The sequence below is a fragment of the Amblyraja radiata genome, chromosome 4 (assembly GCF_010909765.2).
Source record: "Amblyraja radiata isolate CabotCenter1 chromosome 4, sAmbRad1.1.pri, whole genome shotgun sequence".
Taxonomy (NCBI): domain Eukaryota; kingdom Metazoa; phylum Chordata; class Chondrichthyes; order Rajiformes; family Rajidae; genus Amblyraja; species Amblyraja radiata.
Window position 1 is genome coordinate 29,212,448 of NC_045959.1, and position 22,741 is coordinate 29,235,188.

Genomic DNA, 22,741 nt, shown 5'->3' on the forward strand with positions numbered 1-22,741 from the left:
TGAGAGGCAATTAGGGCAACAATACAAAGCACAATGTAAGATGAGTAAAAGTTAAACCAAAAGTGCAGAATCATTTGTAATAAGGTAGATGGAAGAACAGCAAAGGTAGAGGTAACAGATACAGCATTGTATAGGAATCCAATTGAGGGTACTGATCTATTTGACTTTCAAGAAGAATGGGCAGGAAGGAAACTATTAACAGTGGCACTGTTAATAAACGATGAAGTAAGTGCAGCTTGAAAGGCAATTTAGGTTCAGAAGGTGTTGATTCCATTTGGGTGGAAGTCAAAAGTAGCATTGAGGACAAGCTATTGATAGGAGTGGTGAGTAGACCGCGATGTGGGAAAAGATATAACTTTTCCCAAAATCTATTTACTCTTTTCTCTTGAACTTTCTAACCTTTCGCTATTGGATCCTAAAAAAAACCCTGTCCTCTGGGCCATCATCAGGGAATGAAGGGGAATTTGTAAGCAACCAACCTATGGACATTTTTTGAGAAAGCCTGACAAAAATTGACATTTTTGAGGAAGAATGCATAGAAGGAATCTGTAGATATTTTTTAGTGTTTCCAGAAGCCATTTGACAAAATTACCTCACAAAAGGTTAAATTACAAAATAAGTGCCCATGATATTGCCATAAATAGAGGACTTACTAAAAGGCAGGAAGCAGTGTGTAGCGATAAGGACGAGCAGGAACAGTAGAAGCAGATTTAGGGTTTCAGGTACCAAGCACACAGAACCAGGTGCAATGTGTTAGGTACAGATATTTGGATAAAGGGTGTACAATAATCAAGCAATGGTATCAGCTGGTTACAATATTGGTACGCATTATCAGGGACTGGGTATTGGTTGCAGGTTTTTAGGTCCAGAGTATCAGGGTCCCAGCTACAAAGTATTACGGGAAGGGTCTCAGAGACAGGGTTCAGCTGTGCTATCAAGAACAAACCATCAGCATTAGGGTCTTAGGAACTGTGTCAGTTATAGAGTATCATGGATGAGTACTGGGTATTAGCGTTTATTAGGAAACAGTTCTCATTAACTATTTGGCATGCTCCAATATACAAGGAATATTAATGTTACTATGTCGTATTCATTCATCAGGGTGCTCACTTTGAGGAAGCCTGCTGAAAAGAAGTTGGGGCTGGTTCTATTCCCACAGAAAGCACTTTAACCAAGATTTTAAATGATGGAGAATAGTCATTTCCTTTGGCTGCGATATTAATGTCAGAGTCTTGAATATAAAATTCTTACCTAAATAGTGTGGAATGGTGATGGAGACGTGATGATTATGAAATAAATTTTCACACTCGGGAATATTGATGCATGGAGTGCGTCTAGAGAGGGGTTGAGGCAGAGATTGGTGCTTTTGGGATAATCTAATTCTGGATTTGTATTAATGGTTTCCATGATAAACTGTGAAAAATGTGCCTTCCAGATGTACAACTGAGCAGTAGCTGACAAGACCAAATGGGCCGATGACTATATTGATAGAATATTTCAGCTGATGTAAACATTGCCACTAATATGATGGAAGCTTTCTCTGCACCTATCTGCCGGATTACTTGCACATGAAGTCATGCTTTGGTCTAAAAACACAACACACATTTCATTTCCTCATTGTGTTGATGTGAAGAGACTTGCTGTGCTGGGACCTTTCAGTATGAAGGAGGCTGGTAGACTCTGGGTTTTCATCTCCAGATGCATCACCCAATCAAAATAGTCCACACCCCTGTGGAAGTGAAATTGGATGCAAAATATAAATGACTGATTAGAACCATGTTTTACAGTGCCCCAGGACTAAATATGAAGTTTCCATAAATTACGATTTGAACCATGAACCCAATAAATAAATGCCAATGATCACCTCTTCACATTCTCCTCAGGCAGTCCCCTAGGGTTGTGGTCCACTCGGCGCATTCTGATTTTGTGGGTTCTGAGGTGGCTAATGAGGCCGGAGGTGGCTGACAGGGCAGGTGGGGTGGGCAGTTTATGAGGTGTTGCAATTTACACAGTATCTCTGTGTAGACCCAGTGCATGGCCTGGAGGTTCCCAATGCAACCCAAATGGTCATTCCCCATCTTGAGCAGTCATTTGCTACAGATCCATAGATGTCGGTGGGGAAGTTGCATTCCTTTATGGAGGTTTTAACCACATCCTTGTATCTACTCTTCCATCCACCTGATAATCTCTTCCCATGCAGAGTTCAGAATAGAGCCTCTTCTGAGAATTTGTCCTCAGATCTTTGAATGCAGTGGCTGGCCCAATAGGTCTGATCTTGGGCCTGTGATATGGGGTGTGGGCCTGGGAGAGGACACTGTCATTAGCCACTTACCAATCCAGCCAAATGGACGGACATTGCGAAGAAGCCTTCGGTTTTATTTTTCCTTGTGAGAACTGCTGTAGCAGTTCTGGATTCAGAGGTACATGCTGCCTGTAGAGGGAAATCTGATCCTAGCCTTCAGTGCTGTCCGTGAGGAATTTTCATGCTCTTTCATTGGCAGTTTGGGTTTCCTTCAGGTGCTTCAATTTCACATCCCATGAGCTGTGTTGATTCATTAACTGGCTGCAGTAAATTGCCCCCAATGTAAGTGAATACAAAAGAAAATAGATTACAGGGAAGTAAGTGAAGGTATGGATAAACTCGATGGTTCAAATAGCCTCATTCAATATTGTAAGTGGATATAAGACAACGACAACGAGGTGGAAGTGGCGGTCAATAAAGAAACTATAGCGGTGTCTTTTCTTGCAAAAGGTGGGTTTATAACTATGCTGCCCAACCAGAAAGTAATGTTGGAGGTGAGATGTGAGAATAATAAATGCATTAAGTCGCCCTGCTGTTTTGGAGGAGCGACATTTCTGTCGCTCGGATTTCTGTGGAACAATCCAGACATTCCCGCTGAGGGAAAAGGTTCCCTCTAATTAAATTCTGGATTGAGTGCAACGGGATCATTGCGGTTGGGGAGACGTGCTCGCCTGGTCCAGAGATACGCTCACAGCTGCTTTAATGGGGTTTTACCATGAGAGGATCACAGCGACTGATATCCGAGGTAAGGTCCGGAGTTATTTAACACGCCAGAGCCGGACTGAGAAAGGCATTGCGTTCATTTTAAACACGGCGACGCGCTCCCAGCACCAATCCACGGCATCATTTACTCGAGGCTCAGTCAGACCGCCTCGCCCTAGCGTCAGCTCCGGGCTGTAAAACCGCCTCAGACATCAGCTCAGGTGTGGAGTCCGACGGTCTGATCCGTCCTCCAAATTACGGTAAGTCACGCATCCTACAAGTCGCCTTTCAGAATCAAACTCTCGGTGGAAAAAGGGTTCGAGCAGGCGACTGTTAGCAATGCTAGAATAAGAAAGGCCCCGGGGCGAAACGTCGTTCTGTCCATTTCCTCCACAGGACAATGGACAGTTTCGGGTTGAGATGCTTCCTCTAAACTTAAAAAGTAGAGTTTTCTAAACAAACATGTAGAGGAACCAACGAGAAAGCAGGCTATTCTAGACTGGGTATTGAGTAATGATGAAGGGTTAGTTAGCAGTCTTGTTGTGCGTGGCCCCTTGGGCAAGAGTGACCATAATATGGTTGAGTTCTTCATTAGGATGGAGAGTGACATAGTCAATTCAGAAACAAGGGTTCTGAGCTTAAAGAAAGGTAACTTTGAGGGTATGAGACGTGAATTGGCCAAGATAGACTGGCAATTGATTCTTAAAGGATTGACGGTGGATATGCAATGGCAGGCATTTAAAGACTGCATGGATGAACTACAACAATTATTCATCCCAGTTTGGCAAAAGAATACATCAGGGAAGGTAGTGCATCCGTGGATAACAAGGGAAATCAGGGATAGTATCAAAACAAAAGATGAAGCGTACAAATTAGCCAGAAAAAGCAGCCTACCCGAGGACTGAGAGAAATTCAGTCCAGCAGAGGAGGACAAAGGGCTTAATTAGGAAAGGGAAAATAGATTATGAAAGAAAACTGGCTGCAAAAGTTTTTATAGATATGCGAAGAGAAAATGATTAGTTAAAACAAATGTAGGTCCCTTGCAGTCAGAAACAGGTGAATTGATCATGGGGAACAAGGACACGGCAGACCAATTGAATAACTACTTTGGTTCTGTCTTCACTAAGGAAGACATCAATAATCTGCCGGAAATAGCAGGGGACCGGGGGTCAAATGAGATGGAGGAACTGAGTGAAACCCAGGTTAGTCGGGAAGTGGAGTTAGGTAAATTGAATTGATTAAAGGCCGATAAATCCCCAGGGCCAGATAGGCTGCATCCCAGAGTACTTAAGGAAGTAGCCCCAGAAATAGTGGATGCATTAGTGATAATTTTTCAAAACTTTAGATTCTGGAGTATTCCTGAGGATTGGAGGGTAGCTAATGTAACCCCAATTTTTAAAAAGTGAGGGAGAGAGAAAACGGGGAATTACAGACCAGTTAGTCTAACATCGGTAGTGGGGAAAATGCTAGATCTCACATAAGAGATTAGTATACAAACTTAAAGCACACAGTATTGGGGGTTCAGTATTGATGTGGATAGAGAACTGGCTGGCAGACAGGAAGCAAAGAGTAGGAGTAAATGGGTCATTTTCAGAATGTCAGGCAGTGACTAGTGGGGCACCGCAAGGCTCGGTGCTGGGACTCCAGCTATTTACAATATATATTAATGATTTGGACGAGGGAATTGAATGCAACATCTCCAAGTTTGCGGATGACACTAAGCTGGGGGGCAGTGTTAGCTGTGAGGAGGATGCTAGGAGGCTGCAGGGTGACTTGGATAGGCTGGGTGTGGGCAAATGCATGGCAGATGCAGTATAATGTGGATAAATGTGAGGTTATCCACTTTGGTGGCAAAAACAGGAAAGTAGACTATTATCTGAATGGTGACCGATTAGGAAAAGGGGAGATGCAATGAGACCTGGGTGTCATGGTACACCAGTCATTGGAAGTAGGCATGCAGGTGCAGCAGGCAGTGAAGAAAGCGAATGGTATGTTAGCATTCATAGCAAAAGGATTTGAGTACAGGAGCAGGGAGGTTCTACTGCAGTTGTACAGGGTCTTGGTGAGACCACACCTGGAGTATTGCGTACAGTTTTGGTCTCCTAATCTGAGGAAAGACATTCTTGCCATAGATGGAGTACATAGAAGGTTCACCAGACTGATTCCTGGGATGTCAGGACTTTCATATGAAGAAAGACTGGATAAACTCGGCTTGTACTTGCTAGAATTTAGAAGATTGAGGGGGGATCTTATAGAAACTTACAAAATTCTTAAGGGGTTGGACAAGCTAGATGCAGGAAGATTGTTGGGGAAGTCCAGAACAAGGGGTCACAGTTTAAGGATAAGGGGGAAATCTTTTAGGACTGAGATGAGAAAAACATTTTTCACACAGAGAGTGGTGAATCTCTGGAATTCTCTGCCACAGAAGGTAGTTGAGGCCAGTTCATTGGCTATATTTAAGAGGGAGTTAGATGTGGCCCTTGTGGCTAAAGGTATCAGGGGGTATGGAGAGAAGGCAGGTAGAGGATACTGATTGGATGATCAGCCATGATCATATTGAATGGCGGTGCAGACTCGAAGGGCCGAATGGCCTACTCCTGCACCTATTTTCTATGTTTCTATTTTTCTATGTTATCCAATTTTGAGGCAAGAACAGGAAAGTAGACTATTATCTGAATGGTGGCCGATTAGGAAAAGGGGAAATGCAACGAGACCTGGGTATCATGCTACACCAGTCATTGAAAGTAGGCATGCAGGTGCAGCAGGCAGTGAAGAAAGCGAATGGTATGTTAGCATTCATAGCAAAAGGATTTGAGTATAGGAGCAGGGAGGTTCTACTGCAGTTGTACAGGGCCTTGGTGAGACCACACCTGGAGTATTGAGTACAGTTTTGGTCTCCTAATCTGAGGAAAGACATTCTTGCCATAGAGGGAGTACAGAGAAGGTTCACCAGACTGATTCCTGGGATGTCAGGACTTTCATATGAAGAAAGACTGGATAGACTCGGCTTGTACTCGCTAGAATTTAGAAGATTGAGGGGGGATCTTATAGAAACTTACAAATTCTTAAGGGGTTGGACAGGCTAGATGCAGGAAGATTGTTCCTGATGTTGGGGAAGTCCAGAACAAGGGGTCACATTTAAGGATAAGGGGGAAATCTTTTAGGACCGAGATGAGAAAAACATTTTTCACACAGAGAGTGGTGAATCTGTGGAATTCTCTGCCACAGAAGGTAGTTGAGGCCAGTTCATTGGCTATATTTAAGAGGGAGTTAGAAGTGGCCCTTGTGGCTAATGGGATCAGGGGGTATGGAGAGAAGGCAGGTACAGGATACTGAGTTGGATGATTAGCCATGATCATATTGAATGGCGGTGCAGGCTCGAAGGGCCGAATGGCCTACTCCTGCACCTATTTTCTATGTTTCTAAGTAGCCAGTATAAACAGGTGGGGAGAGGGCTGGGGCAAGGACTAGCAAGCGATAGATGGATACAGGTGAGGAGGTTGATTGGCAGGTAACAGGTGGAGAGAAGAGTGGAGATGGCAACAGAGACTAGGAGGTGATAAGTTAAAAGCTAATTTCAGCTGATTCTGGAATTGATAGGAAAGGAAGGTGAAGAATGGAACTGAGTGAGAGGTGGCGGCAGATGGAAGCAACAGAGGGAGGGGAGGAGTGAAATACTGCCTTCCAGTTCTCTTGATTGAAATCTTATTAACATAGCCCGGCCAGAGGCTCGGGTGGAAGTTTTTACGAGATGCAGCGCGGGCATGCTCGCATCTCCGCACAGCAAGGAAACAGTCCCTTCGGCCCGTCTCGTCCATTCAAGCAACGTCAGTTCACTCCAGTCTGTCCGCGAATCTGGACGAGAGGAAGTGTGAGATATCGGTAGCTGGGAGTGGGATGCAGCAAATGCGCCTGCGGATAAGAATAACATCCATAAATATGCTCGGTTCTTAAACTTACTGGGCAATAAATAAATAAATAACCTCCATCCGGGAACATGCATCAAATATTAGCTAAATTAAACCGGAGATTGTACAAATAAATTCACCACTGACTAATGGGCAGGATTATCAAACAAAACGCCCTTGACATGCGGAGATACAAATCGAAGGACAAAATAGACTGTCAGAGTTGTTATTTGTTTTCTCTTACCCCATGTTTGTCCCGTGTCAAAAGCCTCACTTCACACTGAACGCTACTATCTTTGTTTCAATAAAACCAGAACTCCCTTCAGTGGAGCAGTTGGTGCCACAATTCCACAGTGTTTGGGTTATTTTTAGAGAACTCTGCGGTGTGTTCAAGACCTAAGGCAGCCCCGCAAAGCGTCAGGGACTCCAGTAATGACAACGGCCCGTTATGTTTCTGGGGAACGAGCCTTAAATAAAATTACGTGCCGACTGGCGAGGCTGCGGACAACTATTTTCCTCCTTCATTGAAAAAAATCAACGTAAAAACAAAATAAACCAAAGCTGAGCTAAGGGGTTGGTGGGAGGGGGTGCATTCCCTTGCCTGTACGCTATTCATATTATTGTCATGTTTATTTATGACAGTTCAGCCCATCGAGTCCGTACGGTTCTGGGAACAATCTCATATTCCCACCATTGAGGGAGGGATATAGTGGTGAGCAGCTTCCCACTTGGTACACTACCCGTCTACACCAGGGGCAATTTACAGCGGCCAGTCAACCCACGAGGTAACATGTTTTGGGATGTGGATGAATCCGGGCACACGGCGGAATCCTATGGAGTCATTCTGAGTAGATTCACGCGTTGCGGATTTCCACACACGGATAACGGGGAGAACGAGGGATGGTACGAAATGAACGATGATGGAGGAACATTGCCACCAGCTCTCTGGCCATTGAGTCAGATGTTGGAACAGGACGTCGGGAGTAGCTGGGAGAAAGGCCCGTGAGGGGAAGGTGGGTGACTTGGCAGAGTGGGATATGAGGAGTGTGATGATAGCGACGGTGGGAGAGATGGGAGAGGAGATGGGGAGCAGGGTCAAAGAAGGTGAATATGGTGAGGTGAAATTGGGAAATGGGGGATAGGACAGGGAGATGGGGGTAGGCTGGGGGAAGATGAAGAGCAAATGGTGAGCGAGAGAGATGGGGAGATGGGAAATGGACGGTGATGTGGAGATGGGGGGACGGGAGAAGGGAATGTAGAGGGAAGTGAGGAACATGGTGAGGGGAATGGGGATGCATAGTGGGGGGAGATGGGGAGACGGGAGGGGAAGAGGGGGAAAGGGGAGAAATTGGGAGTAGGGTGGGAGGACGGCAGGGGGGATGGGAGGGAGGAATGGGGAATGGGAATGGGAATGGGAAGATGAGAAAGGGAGGTGAGAGATGAGCGACTCGGGAGGGGAGCGAAGTGGTTTTAGTCCAATTCCAATCAGTAAACATATCTTGCCATCTAGTGGCTGGAGCTGGTATTGCAGAACGACCCTGGCCTGTCCCAGGCAGTACTGCGATGAAACGGCCAGCTACACAATCATGGGTTTATCATAGAAACATAGAAAAATAGGTGCAGGAGTGGGCCATTCGGCCCTTCGAGCCAGCACCACCATTCAATATGATCATGGCTGATCATCTAAAATCAGTAATCGTCTCTGTTTCCCCCCCAATATCCATTGATTCCTTTAGCCCTAAGAGTTAAATCTAACTCTCACTTGAAAACATCCAGTGAATTGGCCTCCACTGCCTGTGGCAGAGAATTCCACAGATTCACAACTCTCTGGGTGAAGAAGTTTTTCCTCATCTCAGTCTTAAATGGCTGTTATTTGTATACATTGTGTATGCAAGCAGAGAATCTCTGGGCTGAGTCACATGTGATAATAAAGTATTCCTATTCCTATTCCTAAACTGTGACTCCTGGTTCTGGACTCCCCCAACAACAGGAATATTTTCCTGTATCTAGTCTGTCCAATCCTTTAAGGATTTTATATGTATCTATAAGATCCCCTCTCATCCTAAATTCCAGTGAGAGATAACCCCCCCCCTCGCCCTCCCCCCACCCCTCCCCCCCCCCCCCCCCCCCCCCCCCCCCCAGCCCCCAAGTGACAGATTGTTCAGGCTTGCTCCAGACAGCCCTGCACTGCGCTCATTGTAAAAGAGTCACAGTGATACAGTGTGGAACAGGCCCTTCATCCCAACTTGTCCACATCGGCCAACATGGCCCAGCAGCCCGTATTTGGTCCATATTCATCCAAACCTGTCTAATCCATGTACCTGTCTAATGATTTCTTAAAAGTTGGGGTAGTCCCTGCCTCAACTACCTCCTCAGGCAGCTTGTTCCATACACCCATCACCCATCGTGTGGAAAAAGTTACCCCTCAGATTCCTATTAAATCTTCACCTTCATCTTTAACCCATGTCCTCAAGTCCTCAGTCGCCTACTTTGGGCAAGAGACTGCGTATCTACCGGATCTATTCCTCTCATGATTTTATACACCTCAATAGGATTTCCCCTCATCCTCCTGCGCTCCAAGGAATAGAGTTCCAGCCTACTCAACCTCTCCCTATTGCTCAGACCCTCTAGCCCTGCCAATATCTGTGTAAATATTCTCTGTACCCTTTCCAGCTTGACAACATCTTTCTATAACATGGTGTCCAGAACTGAACACAACACTGTAAATGCGGCCTCACCAACGTCTTATACAACTGCACCATAACCTCTCAATTGCCATACAATACTCTGACTGATGAAAGCCAATGCGTCACAACTGTTCGATTGAAAACTGATAGATTGAAAACCGATGTCTTTGAAGAGGCCAACAGGTATTATCCATCCACCATCATCGTTGAGACGGTGGTGGCGAGTCGCCTTTTGCACCCGCTGCAGTCCCACTGATGAAGGTGTTCCCACATTATGGTTAGATTGTTCCCGAATTTAACCCGTGCAATGATGAACGATGGGTTATAAATACAATATTCCAAATCTGGACGTTAAGCAACTGGGAGCACAACTTGCAATGTTGGTGTTCCTCTTGTGCCCCCCACCGCACCCCCAGTTTTCTTTCCCAGTGGCAGAGGTCACGGGATTTGAAGACTCTGCATGGATAGAGTTCATTTGTATATTTTTGCAGCCACTGTGAGCCTTTGGAGGGAGTGAAAATTTAGGATGTTCGATCAAATGGCAGTGCAGTGGACTGCATTGTCCTGCCTGTGTGTGAAGCTTTTGAGAATTTGTGATGTGCCTCAATGACTATCGACCTGTGGCACTAACACCTGTGGTGATGAAGTGCTTTGAGAGGTTGATCATGGCGCAAAACAACTTCTACCTCGACAAAAACCTGGACCCACTGCAGTTCGCTTACCGCCACAACAGATCAACGGTGGGTGCGATCTCGCTGGCCCTCCACTCCGCTCTGGACCACTTGGACAACAAAAACTCATATGTCAGGCTGTTAAACATCGATTACAGCTCGGCATTTAATACTATCATCCCCTCCAAGCTGGTTACCAAACTCACAGAACTGGGTCTCTGCGCATCCCTCTGCAATTGGATCCTCGACTTCCTCATTCACAGACCACAGTCTGTTCGTATTGGTGGAAATGTGTCAAACTCGATAACAATCAGCACGGGAGCACCTCAAGGCTGCGTGCTCAGCCCCCTGCTGTACTCACTCTATACTCATGACTGTGTAGCCAGTCATAGTGCGAACTCCATCATCAAGTTCGCTGACAACACCACTGTTGTGGGACGTATCACTGATGGGGATGAGTCAGAGTATAGAAGAGAGATCGAGCAACTGTCCATATGGTGCCAGCACAATAACTTGGCCCTCAGCACCAACAAAACCAAGGAACTGATTGTGGACTTTGGAAGGAGTAAGAGGGGGACCCATAGTCCCGTTTATATAAATGGGTCGATGGTTGAAAGGGTCAAGAGCTTCAAATTCCTGGGTGTGCACTTCTCTGAAGATCTTTCCTGGTCCGAGAACACTGATGCAATTATCAAGAAAGCACATCAGCACCTCTACTTCCTGAGAAGATTGCGGAGAGTCGGTTTGTCAAGGAGGACTCTCTCTAACTTCTACAGGTGCACAGTAGAGAGCATGCTGACTGGTTGCATCGTGGCATGGTTCGGCAACTTGAGCGCCCTGGAGAGGAAAAGACTACAAAAAGTAGTAAACACTGCCCAGTCCATCATCGGCAATGACCTCCTTCCATCGAGGGGATTTATCGCAGTTGCTGCCTCAAAAAGGCTGGCAGTATCATCAAAGACACACACCATCCTGGCCACACACTCATCTCCCTGCTACCTTCAGGTAGAAGGTACAGGAGCCTGAAGACTGCAACAACCAGGTTCAGGAATAGCTACTTCCCCACAACCATCAGGCTATTAAACCTGGCTCGGACAAAACTCTGAACATTAATAACCCATTATCTGGTCTTTGCACTTTATCAGTTAATTATTCATGTGTGTGTATATATATATATATATATATATATATATATATAAAATGGTATACGGACACACTGATCGGTTTTGTAGTCAATGCCTATTATGTTCTGTTGTGCTGAAGCAAAGCAAGAATTTAATTGCCCTATCAGGGACACATGACAATAAACTCACTTGAATGAACTTGAGGGTAGAGGGTATTCCAAGGCATTTGAGGGTCTAGGGTTCAATTTCTGTGTTGTACAACTCTAGGTTCAGGTTTGGGTTTAGGTTTATTACTGTCAGCTGTACAGAAGTCCAGTGAAAAGCTTTGTTTCAGGCTACCCAAACAGTTCACATATATCGTTTTCACACCTTACCCTTCCATATCTCTCTCCTCTCTCCCGACTCTCAGTCTCGACCCAAAATGTCACCCATTCCTTTTATCCAGAGATGCTGCCTGTCCCGCTGAGTTGCTCCAGCATTTTGTGTCTATGTTCAGATATATACTATATATAAATACAGTTAAGCCAAACTCGAATACAATAGGTAGAGCACAGTAGAAGATACAGAATGCAGCACATGACTCCATGATATACATGTGGCTTGTCTATGGTGGAAATATTTGGGGTATCGGGAGATTAGTAGGATACCAAGCTTCTCACTGGCCATATTGTCTATGTAAGTGTCTGGCCACTACATATGGATACAGTCGGACTTAGCAGAGGTTAGGAAATTGAATATCAAGCGTAGGGAGTTGGATTTTCTCCATTCTCTGATGGTCATTGCCTGGCCCTTTTATGGCCAATTACCTGGCACTTACCAGCCCATGATGAATGTTGTCTAACGCTCGGTTGCATACAGACGTGAGCTGCTTTATTTGTTGAGGCATTTGTGACTCAAATGGAAATTTGCATTTTTATAAACAGTTTTTAGACATACATCGTGGAAACAGACCCGATGGTCCACCGAGTCCGCGCTGACCCGTATACTACTTCTATCTTACACACTAGGGACACTTTTTAGAGAAGCCAATTAACCTACAAACCTGCACGTCTTTGTGGGAATGTGGGAATATGGGAATACCGAGTACCCAGAGAAAACACATGCGATCACAGGGTACAATCAGTGATTTCTGACAACCACAACCATTTTACTTTGTGCAAGATAGGACTGTAACCTCTGGACCCTTTGATGCCCACAGACCAGTTTTACCTTGGTGCCTTCATCAGCTCAAATACTGACTGCTGGAGGAACCTGGCGGTTAGGTGGAGGCAGATGGACACTCGACGAGACCCTTTCACAGTCTAGGGAAAGGGGTTCAACCTGAAATGTTGGCTCTCCATTTCTGACAGCATGTGTAATCGTTTGTGTCTCTTTGCGAAATGTTGCCAAGGAGATAGCTCCAGGATTGTGAACCTGTGACACTGGAGGGTCTCGACCCGAAACGTCACCTATTCCTTTTTCTCCTGTCTGACCCGCTGAGTTACTCCAGCCTTTTGTGTCAATGAAGGAAATATGTTTTATTTACAGGGCAGTCATTCCCGTCCGTTTCCAGTTCTTCCTCCAAAGTTTCCGAGTGCACTGATGCAAAAATATTTCTTGTGATCCCACAAAAAAACAGACTATATGTTTGGAATACAAAAGGCTAGGCAGCATCTATGGAGATAAATGGAGTTAATGCTTCAAACCTTTTCTTTGGCGCACTTAACCCCGAACTGTGAATGATGCTGCAGTAAGGTTTTCACCAAGGAAAATGGAAATTGGGGTTTGCAGAATACCCTATTTCAGGCTGTTTATTAACATCCAGCAGATACCGTGGAAAATAAGATGAACGCAAATATGAGCTGGTTAATGGTGTCAAATTTACAATGGCGTGCAGGTACAGCAGGCAGTGAAGAAAGCTAATGAAAGCTAACGTTGGCCTTCATAACAAGAGGATTTCAGTATAGGAGTAAAGAGGTTCTTCTGCAGTTGTATAGGTCTCTGGTAAGACCACATCTGGAGTATTGTGTACAGTTTTGGTCTCCTAATTTGAGGAAGGACATCCTTGTGATTGAGGCAGTGCAGCGAAGGTTCACGAGATTGATCCATGGGATGGCGGGACTGTCATATGAGGAAAGTTTTAAAAGACTAGGCTTGTATTCACTGGAGTTTAGAAGGATGAGGGAGGATCTTATAGAAACATATAAAATTATAAATGGACTGGACAAGCTAGATGCAGGAGAAATGTTCCCAATATTGGGCGAGTCCGGAACCAGGGGCCACAGTCTTAGAATAAAAGGGAGGTCATTTAAGACTGAGGTGAGAAAAAACTTTTTCTCCCAGAGAGTTGTGAATTTATGGAATTCTCTGCCACAGAGGGCAGTGGAGGCCAAGTCACTGGATGGATTTAAGAGAGAGTTAGATAGAGCTCTAGGGGCTAGTGGAGTCAAGGGATATGGGGAGAAGGCAGGCACGGGTTATTGATAGGGGACGATCAGCCATGATCACAATGAATGGCGGTGCTGGCTCGAAGGGCCGAATGGCCTCCTCCTGCACCTATTTTCTATGTTTCTATGTCAATTTATATCAATGGATTAATCTGGATTAATTGTTTGGATTTCTTTACTCTTGACAGCTGGTAAAATTCTTGCAAGCGTCCTGCTTAACAGACTGATCAGTCTCCTTGAGGGAAGCCTATTCTAGAAAATCAGCGTGGTTTCTGTAAATGGTGTTAAACAATATACATGATCTTTATAGCAAGAGAATTCCAAGTGAAGTGGCGAGAACAAACTGTAGTTTGCTCACCACCTTTTTGAATGGTTTTCAACACTTTGTGTTGTGGGGACCTATAGAAGATCATAGCAAAGTATGGCAACCCCAAAGGGTATGACGCTCTCTGCAATGATACAGAACTGGTGCTGCTCGTTATAACCTAGAGGTCTTTAGCCAAAACTAAAATACGATAATCCACTTTTTTTTTAAATGCTGATATCTGTGCTCTCAATACACTTATTTTATCTGAATGGTGGCCGATTAGGAAAAGGGGAGATGCAACGAGACCTGGATGTCATGGTACACCACTCAATGAAAGTAGGCATGCAGGTGCAGCAGGCAGTGAAGAAAGCGAATTGTATGTTAGCATTCATAGCAAAAGGATTTGAGTATAAGAGCAGGGAGGTTCTACTACAGTTGTACAGGGTCTTGGTGAGACCACACCTGGAGTATTGCGTACAGTTTTAGTTTCCTAATCTGAGGAAGGACATTCTTGCCATAGAGGGAGTACAGAGAAGGTTCACCAGGCTGATTCCTGGGATGTCAGGACTTTCATACGAAGAAAGACTGGATAGACTCGGCTTGTACTCGCTAGAATTTAGAAGATCTTATAGAAACTTACAAAATTCTTAAGGGGTTGGACAGGCTAGATGCAGGAAGATTGTTTCCGATGTTGGGGAAGTCCAGAACAAGGGGTCACAGTTTAAGGATAAAGGGGAAATCTTTTAGGACTGAGATGAGAAAAACATTTTTTACACAGAGAGTGGTGAATCTCTGGAATTATCTGCCACAGAATGTAGTTAAGGCCAGTTCATTGGCTATATTTAAGAGGGAGTTAGATGTGGCCCTTGTGGCTAAAGGGATCAGGGGGTATGGAGAAAGGGCAGGTACAGGATACTGAGTTGGATGATCAGCCATGATCATATTGAATGGCGGTGCAAGCTCGAAGGGCCGAATGGCCTACTCCTGCACCTATTTTCTATGTTTCTATGTTTATATATGCTGAAAAATAAATGCCCATTTTAGCAAGGCGAAACGCCCCAGGCGGCTCACGGTTGATCTCAAAATACAGTCAAACAGCTGACCAAAGTCATGGTTTTAAAGGCGGGAGTGGCTCAAGTGGTGGGAGATTTAAGAGGGCAGGTGATGGGAATGGAATTCCCGTGCCACGATACACACGGCTGAGGCTCATCCACCGTCGGTGAGAAAGCTAATATCTCAGTGTTTAAGAAGGAACTGCAGATGCTGGAAAATCGAAGGTACTCAAAAATGCTGGAGAAACTCAGCGGGTGCAGCAGCATCTATGGAGCGAAGGATTAGGCAACGTTTCGGGCCGAAACCCTTGGGTTTCGGCCCGAAACTTTGCCTAATCCTTCGCTCCATAGATGCTGCTGCACAAGCTAATATCTCTGTTGTGAAACTATTCCAATCGCCCATGGTCATTGTTTGCATGAATCTTTGGCGTTGAGTAATTCGCAAGAAGGTGCATTAGGAGTCCCTGCCTGGCTTTACTGGAAGAACCAATGAAGTTCTTGCACAGATTAATCACTAACCAAGCATTTGACGCACCTCTTCTTCCGGGACCATGCGCTCCAATTGGAAACGGTTCACCTCCATTTCAGCAGCATTGAGATCACACACGGAGTCCGCGGCCGCTGTTCGTTGTTAGTCAACAGTGCTAACCACGTCAGGGAGGAAATATTTCAACGTCTCTCGCAGTCCGTTTAAAGCCGACACATCAGGCGACAGCAGGAGTGCCGAGACGTTATCCGCTTCATTTCCACGAACCAGCGAATCCACTCAGCTGGAGCGGTAAAGCAGAGCCATGCGTGCGGAGATCGCAGCGCCCTTGCTGCTCCTGGCCTTCTCCTTCTGTAGGTAGTTCAGGTTTGGCTCATTTTAAGGTTCATGTTATCCCAAAAGGTCGGTAGTAACTGCGGTATTCCTTCAACAGGCTGCTGCCATTCCCAGTCTCTACTCCAGCTAAAAGCATCCAACACCAGATCGAAAGGGAAGACGGCACGCTTTCGCTGCGTCATTAACACCGCGAATGATTTCGACAAACTGGAGGTGCATTGGTACCGAAACGCCGTGAGCGGAGGCATGCAGCGCATCCTGTACATCAGCGTGAAATCCGAGCCAGTTAGGGACACGGGCTTCGGCGACAAATACTTCGCTGAGAATTTGTCGAAGGAGAAGGCGAGCCTGTTGGACATCAGAGACATAGACGAGAGCGACGCGGGGGTCTACTACTGTGCTCATTGGAAGAGCACAGTGACACAACGCCGCGGGAGCACAGATCAAATACTCAGCGCCGAGCCGAGGCTGCAGCTTGCCACACTATGTTGCTGTGTTGTTACTGTCGCTCGAGTCAGGTTAAGCCGGCTGTCCATTATTCCCGTCTCAATTGTTCAATCCAATTACCAATTCAGGTTCCAGAGATTTGAGAGGGAGAACCGCATGCCGCCGAGACGCTGCCATATATTAACCCTGGAAACTGGACAGAGGCCTAAATAACACAAGAACAAGCTGGATAAACTGAGGGTCCCTCTTCATGCCAAGCCACCTTGGTGTCCTGGGGTACTACAGCCGGTCTGTACTCTCTAGGCGCTGGAGGCAACTTCCCGGTTCACCCTTCCATCGATCTTGACGCCTTGAGTCCGACTACTCCTGGTCCCTCTCGTTAACTTTGTCTGCCGAGCCCTCGAGCGGGTTCCCCGACAAGCTCTTGGCCGAGGTCCCAATTCCGCCGACCGATGAGCGTTCAGACGAGTTCCCGCCGACCGCGAGTTCCCCCTGACCGCGAGCCATGGGTGGAGTTGCGACAATTTGGGGGCAGGTTCCTGGTCTCCTGCCGACGAGCCTAAGGCACACGTCGCGGCCGAGGCAGCTCTGGAGGGACAATATTATAGGGAGGTTGCACGCAGTCGAGGATCACGACCCGTGACCCGTACTGTTGCCACGAAACGCCAACTGGCGTACACGCGATGAACTGCAGGTAGGCATTTACTATGGCTGCCAGCACAGCGGGACCCAGCTTCCGGACTGGTTGCACACTCGCGGACCCCGGGCCGTCTATCCCCGCGGCCCGGGGGGGGGGGGGGGGAGGAGGAAGAGGTCGGGGTGTCGGTGCAGTGACCCTGGGTGGGCGAAGGGAGCAGACCGTCCCCAACCTTCCTGCAGCTGACACTGGCCAGAGCCACGGCCCCACCTCACCCAGCCCCACCCCACCCCATCCAGCCCCACCCGGCCCCACCTCACCCGGCCCCGCTCCACGTGTGTGGGCGCTGCCGACTCACAGCCCCTGAGTGGGGGAAGAGAGTGGGGGCTGCCCCGAGGGATGCGCTCCTTCGGCCTCTTACACCTTGGTGCTCGGGTTCAGACTTGGTGCTCTGACTTTGAGTTCACTTTATTTAGCGAAGGCTTATCGAGATGGTGCTGTCTCTCTGGACACGACAATGAATGCGGCTATTAGTCGCGGATTGTAAAAGACGCTACACCATGAGATAACACCAGTTTAAACATGATACCTTCCCGCTTTCAATGACAGCACCGCCAATTATTTACAGCGCAAAAAATATCATTTTGGCGGTTTTTAACAGGAAAGAAAGAACGCGTTTCGTGCGTTAACAGTGTATGCTGAGGCCGCCATGTCCTCCACGTGGATTGAGCTGCTTCTTGCACCACGCCCTTTGACCCGATGACCTTACGCGCAACCCCCTTATAGAAGCCAATTACTCTATAAATCTGCACGCCTTTGGAATATGAGAGGAAAACGGAGCAACTGGAGAAAACCTATGCGGCCACAGTGCGAATGTGCAAACTCCATACAGACAGGAACAAACCCCGGTCCCTACTTTCTCCCTTTCTCAACTCTCCCTCAGCCCACTGGCTCCTCCTCTTCCTTTCTTCTTCCCGCCACCCCACCCTCACATCAGTCTGAAGAAGGGTTTCGACCCAAAACGTTGCCTATTTCCTTCGCTCCATAGATGCTGCCTCACCCGCTGAGTTTCTCCAGCATGTTTGTCTACCACAGGATTTATGTTCCTTTTTTTGATTGATTGAAAGATACAGCTTGGAAACAGTACCTTTGGCTCGCCAAGTCCTCGCTGACCGATCACCCAATCACACAAGTATGTGTTATTCCACACACTCATCCACTTCCTACACACTAGGGGTATTGCAGAGGCCAATAAGCGAGTTCAGTATTTCGACTGCGCATGCCCAGGTCATAGGTCAGTCGCGATAAACATTTTCAGCAGCTGAGCTGCTGCGTGTTAACAGACCTGCGTTTCATCCGTAGTCAGGATCGAACCCGGGTCTCCCGCACTGCAAGAGCTGTTGAATTGCTACTGGAATTAGATAATGTAGAACAAGTGCGAACGGGTGATCTCACTATTGTCCCTGTCCCCTCCCGAGTGTCCCATCCCTGTCATGGGGAGGGGCCAGAGATGTCCGGGGTGATGGGACACTGGCCTGGAGAAGTGGCGGCCCCAGGCTTACAGTCAGGGCTATCTCCAGATCAACTCTGCTCCAACTCCCGAGGAAACCGTTCCCTGATGGGCCGGGTACCATCTGCTGCATCTCTCGCCTTATCCGGTGGCTGTCGGTTGACCCCCTCGATGCTGGCGAAAACCGAGCACCAGTCATCAACAGGGATTCGCACAAAATGCTGCAGTAACTCAGCGGGTCAGGCAACATCTCTGGAGAAGGGTCTCGACCCGAACAGCATCCTTTTCTCCAAAGATGCTGCCTGGCCCGCTGAGTTACTCCAATACGTTGTGTCTACCTTCGCTGTAAACCAGCATCTGCAGTTCCTTCTGACAGAGCGACGCCTGTCCACGGGTAAAGGCAAGGCAGCAGAGAGAGGGATGGGAAGAGAGATGGGAAGAGAGATGGGGAGAGAGGAACTCTCTATCGCAGCTTCACTGCAGGTCCTGGATGCCCCGTCTCCGCAAGAACTCCCCGGCACTAGGACAATCCCATCCCCTCACACATCCCCCCCACCCCGGACTGAAGGGAGGAACTGGGGGACATTGCCCGCCTCTGCAACCGACGTGCAAACCCCGGCACTCCCCGTGGAATGTTAAACTAAACACATCTGTGAGCAAAACACAAACATGCACATCTTTCACCCCCTTTCTCTTTCCCCTACCTCTCACCATCTCTCCGCCGGTCCAGTCTCTCCCCCTGTCTCCCACTCGCATATGCCCCCTCTCTCTCACTGGTACACCCCGCTCTCCCGGTACCTGGCTGCCCCATTCGCATTTTTTTTTCTCTAATGACTTTGAGAAATCCCACGATTCCTTGCATTTTTCGGAATACCGAACTTGTTTATTAAACAAGCTCGCATATCATTAGGACGTGGTAGGAAACCGGAACACCCGGAGGAAACCCATGCAGTCACTGGGAGACTGCAAACTCCACGCAGGAGTTGAACCCGGGTCTGTGGCATCTTGAGGCTGCAGCTTTATCAGCTGCACCGTTTGTGGTCTTTCTCTAATTGCTATCACTAATCTATGAACCACGTATTTGTCAACAGTTTGTCCACACAGCTACTCCTCTGGTGGGGAAATGATTTATCACCCAGTCTGTGGTTGGAATCCAGAAGGCGCTGACAGTGTGTGTTTGGGGTGGGGCGGGTTCCACTGTGGCCTTTGAGAGGGAATTGGATCAATACATGTTGCTGTTAAAATTTGCAAAAATACAGAGAGGCCAGGAGGTGGAACCAGCTACCACCTCTGATGGATAATTGGCACAGACACGATGGGACAAATAGCCTCATGCTGTGCTATAACTATTCTATAATTCTGTCAGAGATATTCTCTTTGTCCTTTCCCTCCCTTTCCCAGTCTCACTGCAGTTTAACTTGTTCTCTCAACTTCTTAGTTCTGAAGAAGTGTCTGACTTGAAACATTACTTTTTGTTCCCTTTCCACAGATGCGGGCTGAACCATTGGCTGTTTCTAGCATTTTCAGTTTTGGTTTCAAGTTCCAACATTTGCATTTTTCTTTGATTATTTTTCATGTGCAAAAATGAGAACTAGTCTGAACCCGGTGATCGATGGTTGGTGTGGATTCAGTGAGCCAATGTTTCCATGCTGTGTCTTTCAATTCAATCAGTCATGACTCATTTAATCAAGGAGGGCTCAAGAATCAGGGCACAAATTTAATATTTACGAAAAGATTTACGAGGATGTTCCACCAGAGGGCATGAGCTGAGGGCATGAGCTATATGGAAAGGATGGGCAGACCAGGACTTTAATCCTTGGAGCACAGGAGGCTGAGGGGTGATCTTCAAGTCAAGTCAAGTTTATTTGTCACATACACATACGAGATGTGCAGTGAAATGAAAGTGGCAATGCTCGCGGACTTTTGTGCAAAAAGACAAACAGCCAAACAAACTATAAACACAATCATAACACACATATACCTTTACATAATAAATAATGGAAGGAAAAACGTTCAGTAGAGTTAGTCCCTGGTGAGATAGGCGTTTACAGTCCGAATGGCCTCTGGGAAGAAACTCCTTCTCAACCTCTCTGTTCTCACCGCATGGCAACGGAGGCGTTTGCCTGACCGTAGCAGCTGGAACAGTCCGTTGCAGGGGTGGAAGGGGTCTCTCATGATATTGTTGGCTCTGGAGTTGCACCTCCTGATGTATAGTTCCTGCAGGGGGGCAAGTGAAGTTCCCATAGTGCGTTTGGCCGAACGCACTACTCTCTGCAGAGCCTTCTTGTCCTTGGCAGAGCAATTCCCAAACCAGATGGGTAATGTTCCCGGACAAGATGCTTTCCACCGCCGCTGCGTAGAAGCACTGGAGGATCCTCGGAGACACTCTGAATTTCCTCAATTGCCTGAGGTGGTAAAGGCGCTGCCTTGCCTTACTCACGAGTGCTGAGGCGTGTGATGCCCATGTCATATCCTCGGAGATGTGGACTCCCAGATATTTAAAACAGTTCACCCTATCCACAGGATCCCCATTTATCCTCAATGGAGTGTACGTCCTCGGATGATGTGCCCTCCTAAACTCCATGATCAGCTCCTTCGTTTTTTTGATGTTCAAGAGGAGGCTGTTATCCTGGCACCAGAGTGCTAGATCAGCCACCTCCTCCCGGTAGGCCTTCTCATCGTTGTCTGAGATCAGGCCCACCACCACAGTGTCATCAGCAAACTTAATTATTATTTTAAACGTGTATAAGATCTTGAGGGGATTGGATAGGGTGAAAGCACAGAGTATTTTACCCAAAGTAGGGGAAATCAAGAACCGGGGGACATAGGATTAAGGGGAGAGGGGAAGATTTAATAAGAATCTGGGGGCAACGTTTCCCACACAGATGATGGTGGGTATCCAGAAAGAGCTGTCAGAGGCGATAGTTAAGGCAAGTACTACAACAAAATGTAAAAAGTCAGGTTGGATAGGAAAGGTACACAGACAGGAAAACTTTAGAGGGATATTGGCCAAACGTGGGCAGGTGGGACTGGCGTAGATGGGGCATCTTGGTCGGCAGGGGAAAGTTGGGCTGAAGGGCCTGTTTCCAGGCTGTTTCAATCTCTGACTATTTAGGCAAAAGATAGAATAGGAATGTCAGGGACAAACATATATATTTACACAGAGCATCGTTATATTCTAAGATTCACTGCCTACGTGGGTGGTGGAAATGGTAGTCAATGCTTTCTCAATCAATTTCTAGACTTCAGATTTCTAGCATTCACTGTTTTTTTTAATCTTTAAAAAGGGAATCGGATGGATACCTGACCCAAGGATCTTGGCCTAGGCCTGGGTTATTTTAGTTCAACTTTATCTGAGAAGGTTAATGAAATGCAGTCAACTTTTGAAAATAAGTGATTTTTCAAAATCGAAGTCAAGTGAAAAAGTTAAATATCTGCACACTCTGAAAATCTGAAATAAAATTAGGAAATGTTGGCAATACTCAGCAGTTCAGGCAGCACCCCTGGAGTGAGAAACAGATAACCCTTTGAGTTAAAACCTTCATCAGGAGTTGGGAAAAGAGAAACAAGTGCTTCAGATCCAGTGACCATGTAAACAATAAATTACATTTATGTAGGCCCACAATGTAGAAGATTCCGATTGGGCTTTCGCAGGAATTCAACTTAAAATACCAGAACATGCAGGTTCAAAACAAGTGCAGAGGAATGAAGTGCAGATGAAGTGCCGTCTGAAGAAGGGTTTCGGCCCAAAACGTCGCCTATTTCCTTCGCTCCATAGATGCTGCTGCACCCGCTGAGTTTCTCCAGCATTTTTGTGTACCTTCGATCTTCCAGCATCTGCAGTTCCTTCTTGAAAACAATGAAGTGCAGATGCTGGTTTACACCTAAGACAATCATAAAATACTGCAGTAATTCAGCGGGTCAGGCAGCATCTCTGGATAAAGAAATAGGTGATGATTTTGGGTCGAGACCCTTCTTCAGACTGAAGCTGTGCTGAACTACTATCTATTTCACTGGTGACCCTCAAACTATCCTTGATCGGATTGTTCTGGCTTTACCTTGCACTAAACGTTATTCCCTTATCATGTACCTACACACTGTAAATGGCTCCATTGTAATCATGCATTAACTTTCCGCTGACAGAA

The 22,741-nt window shown here is 46.7% G+C and overlaps 1 gene segment (V, D, J or C); it reads left to right on the plus strand.

Annotated features, from left to right (window-relative positions):
* Positions 1 to 15,785: 15,785 nt before the first annotated feature.
* On the plus strand, positions 15,786 to 16,662 carry LOC116972550. The segment is given in 2 exon segments: positions 15,786 to 16,019; positions 16,100 to 16,662. Coding segments are annotated over 2 exon segments (612 nt in total).
* The last annotated feature ends 6,079 nt before the right edge of the window (positions 16,663 to 22,741 follow it).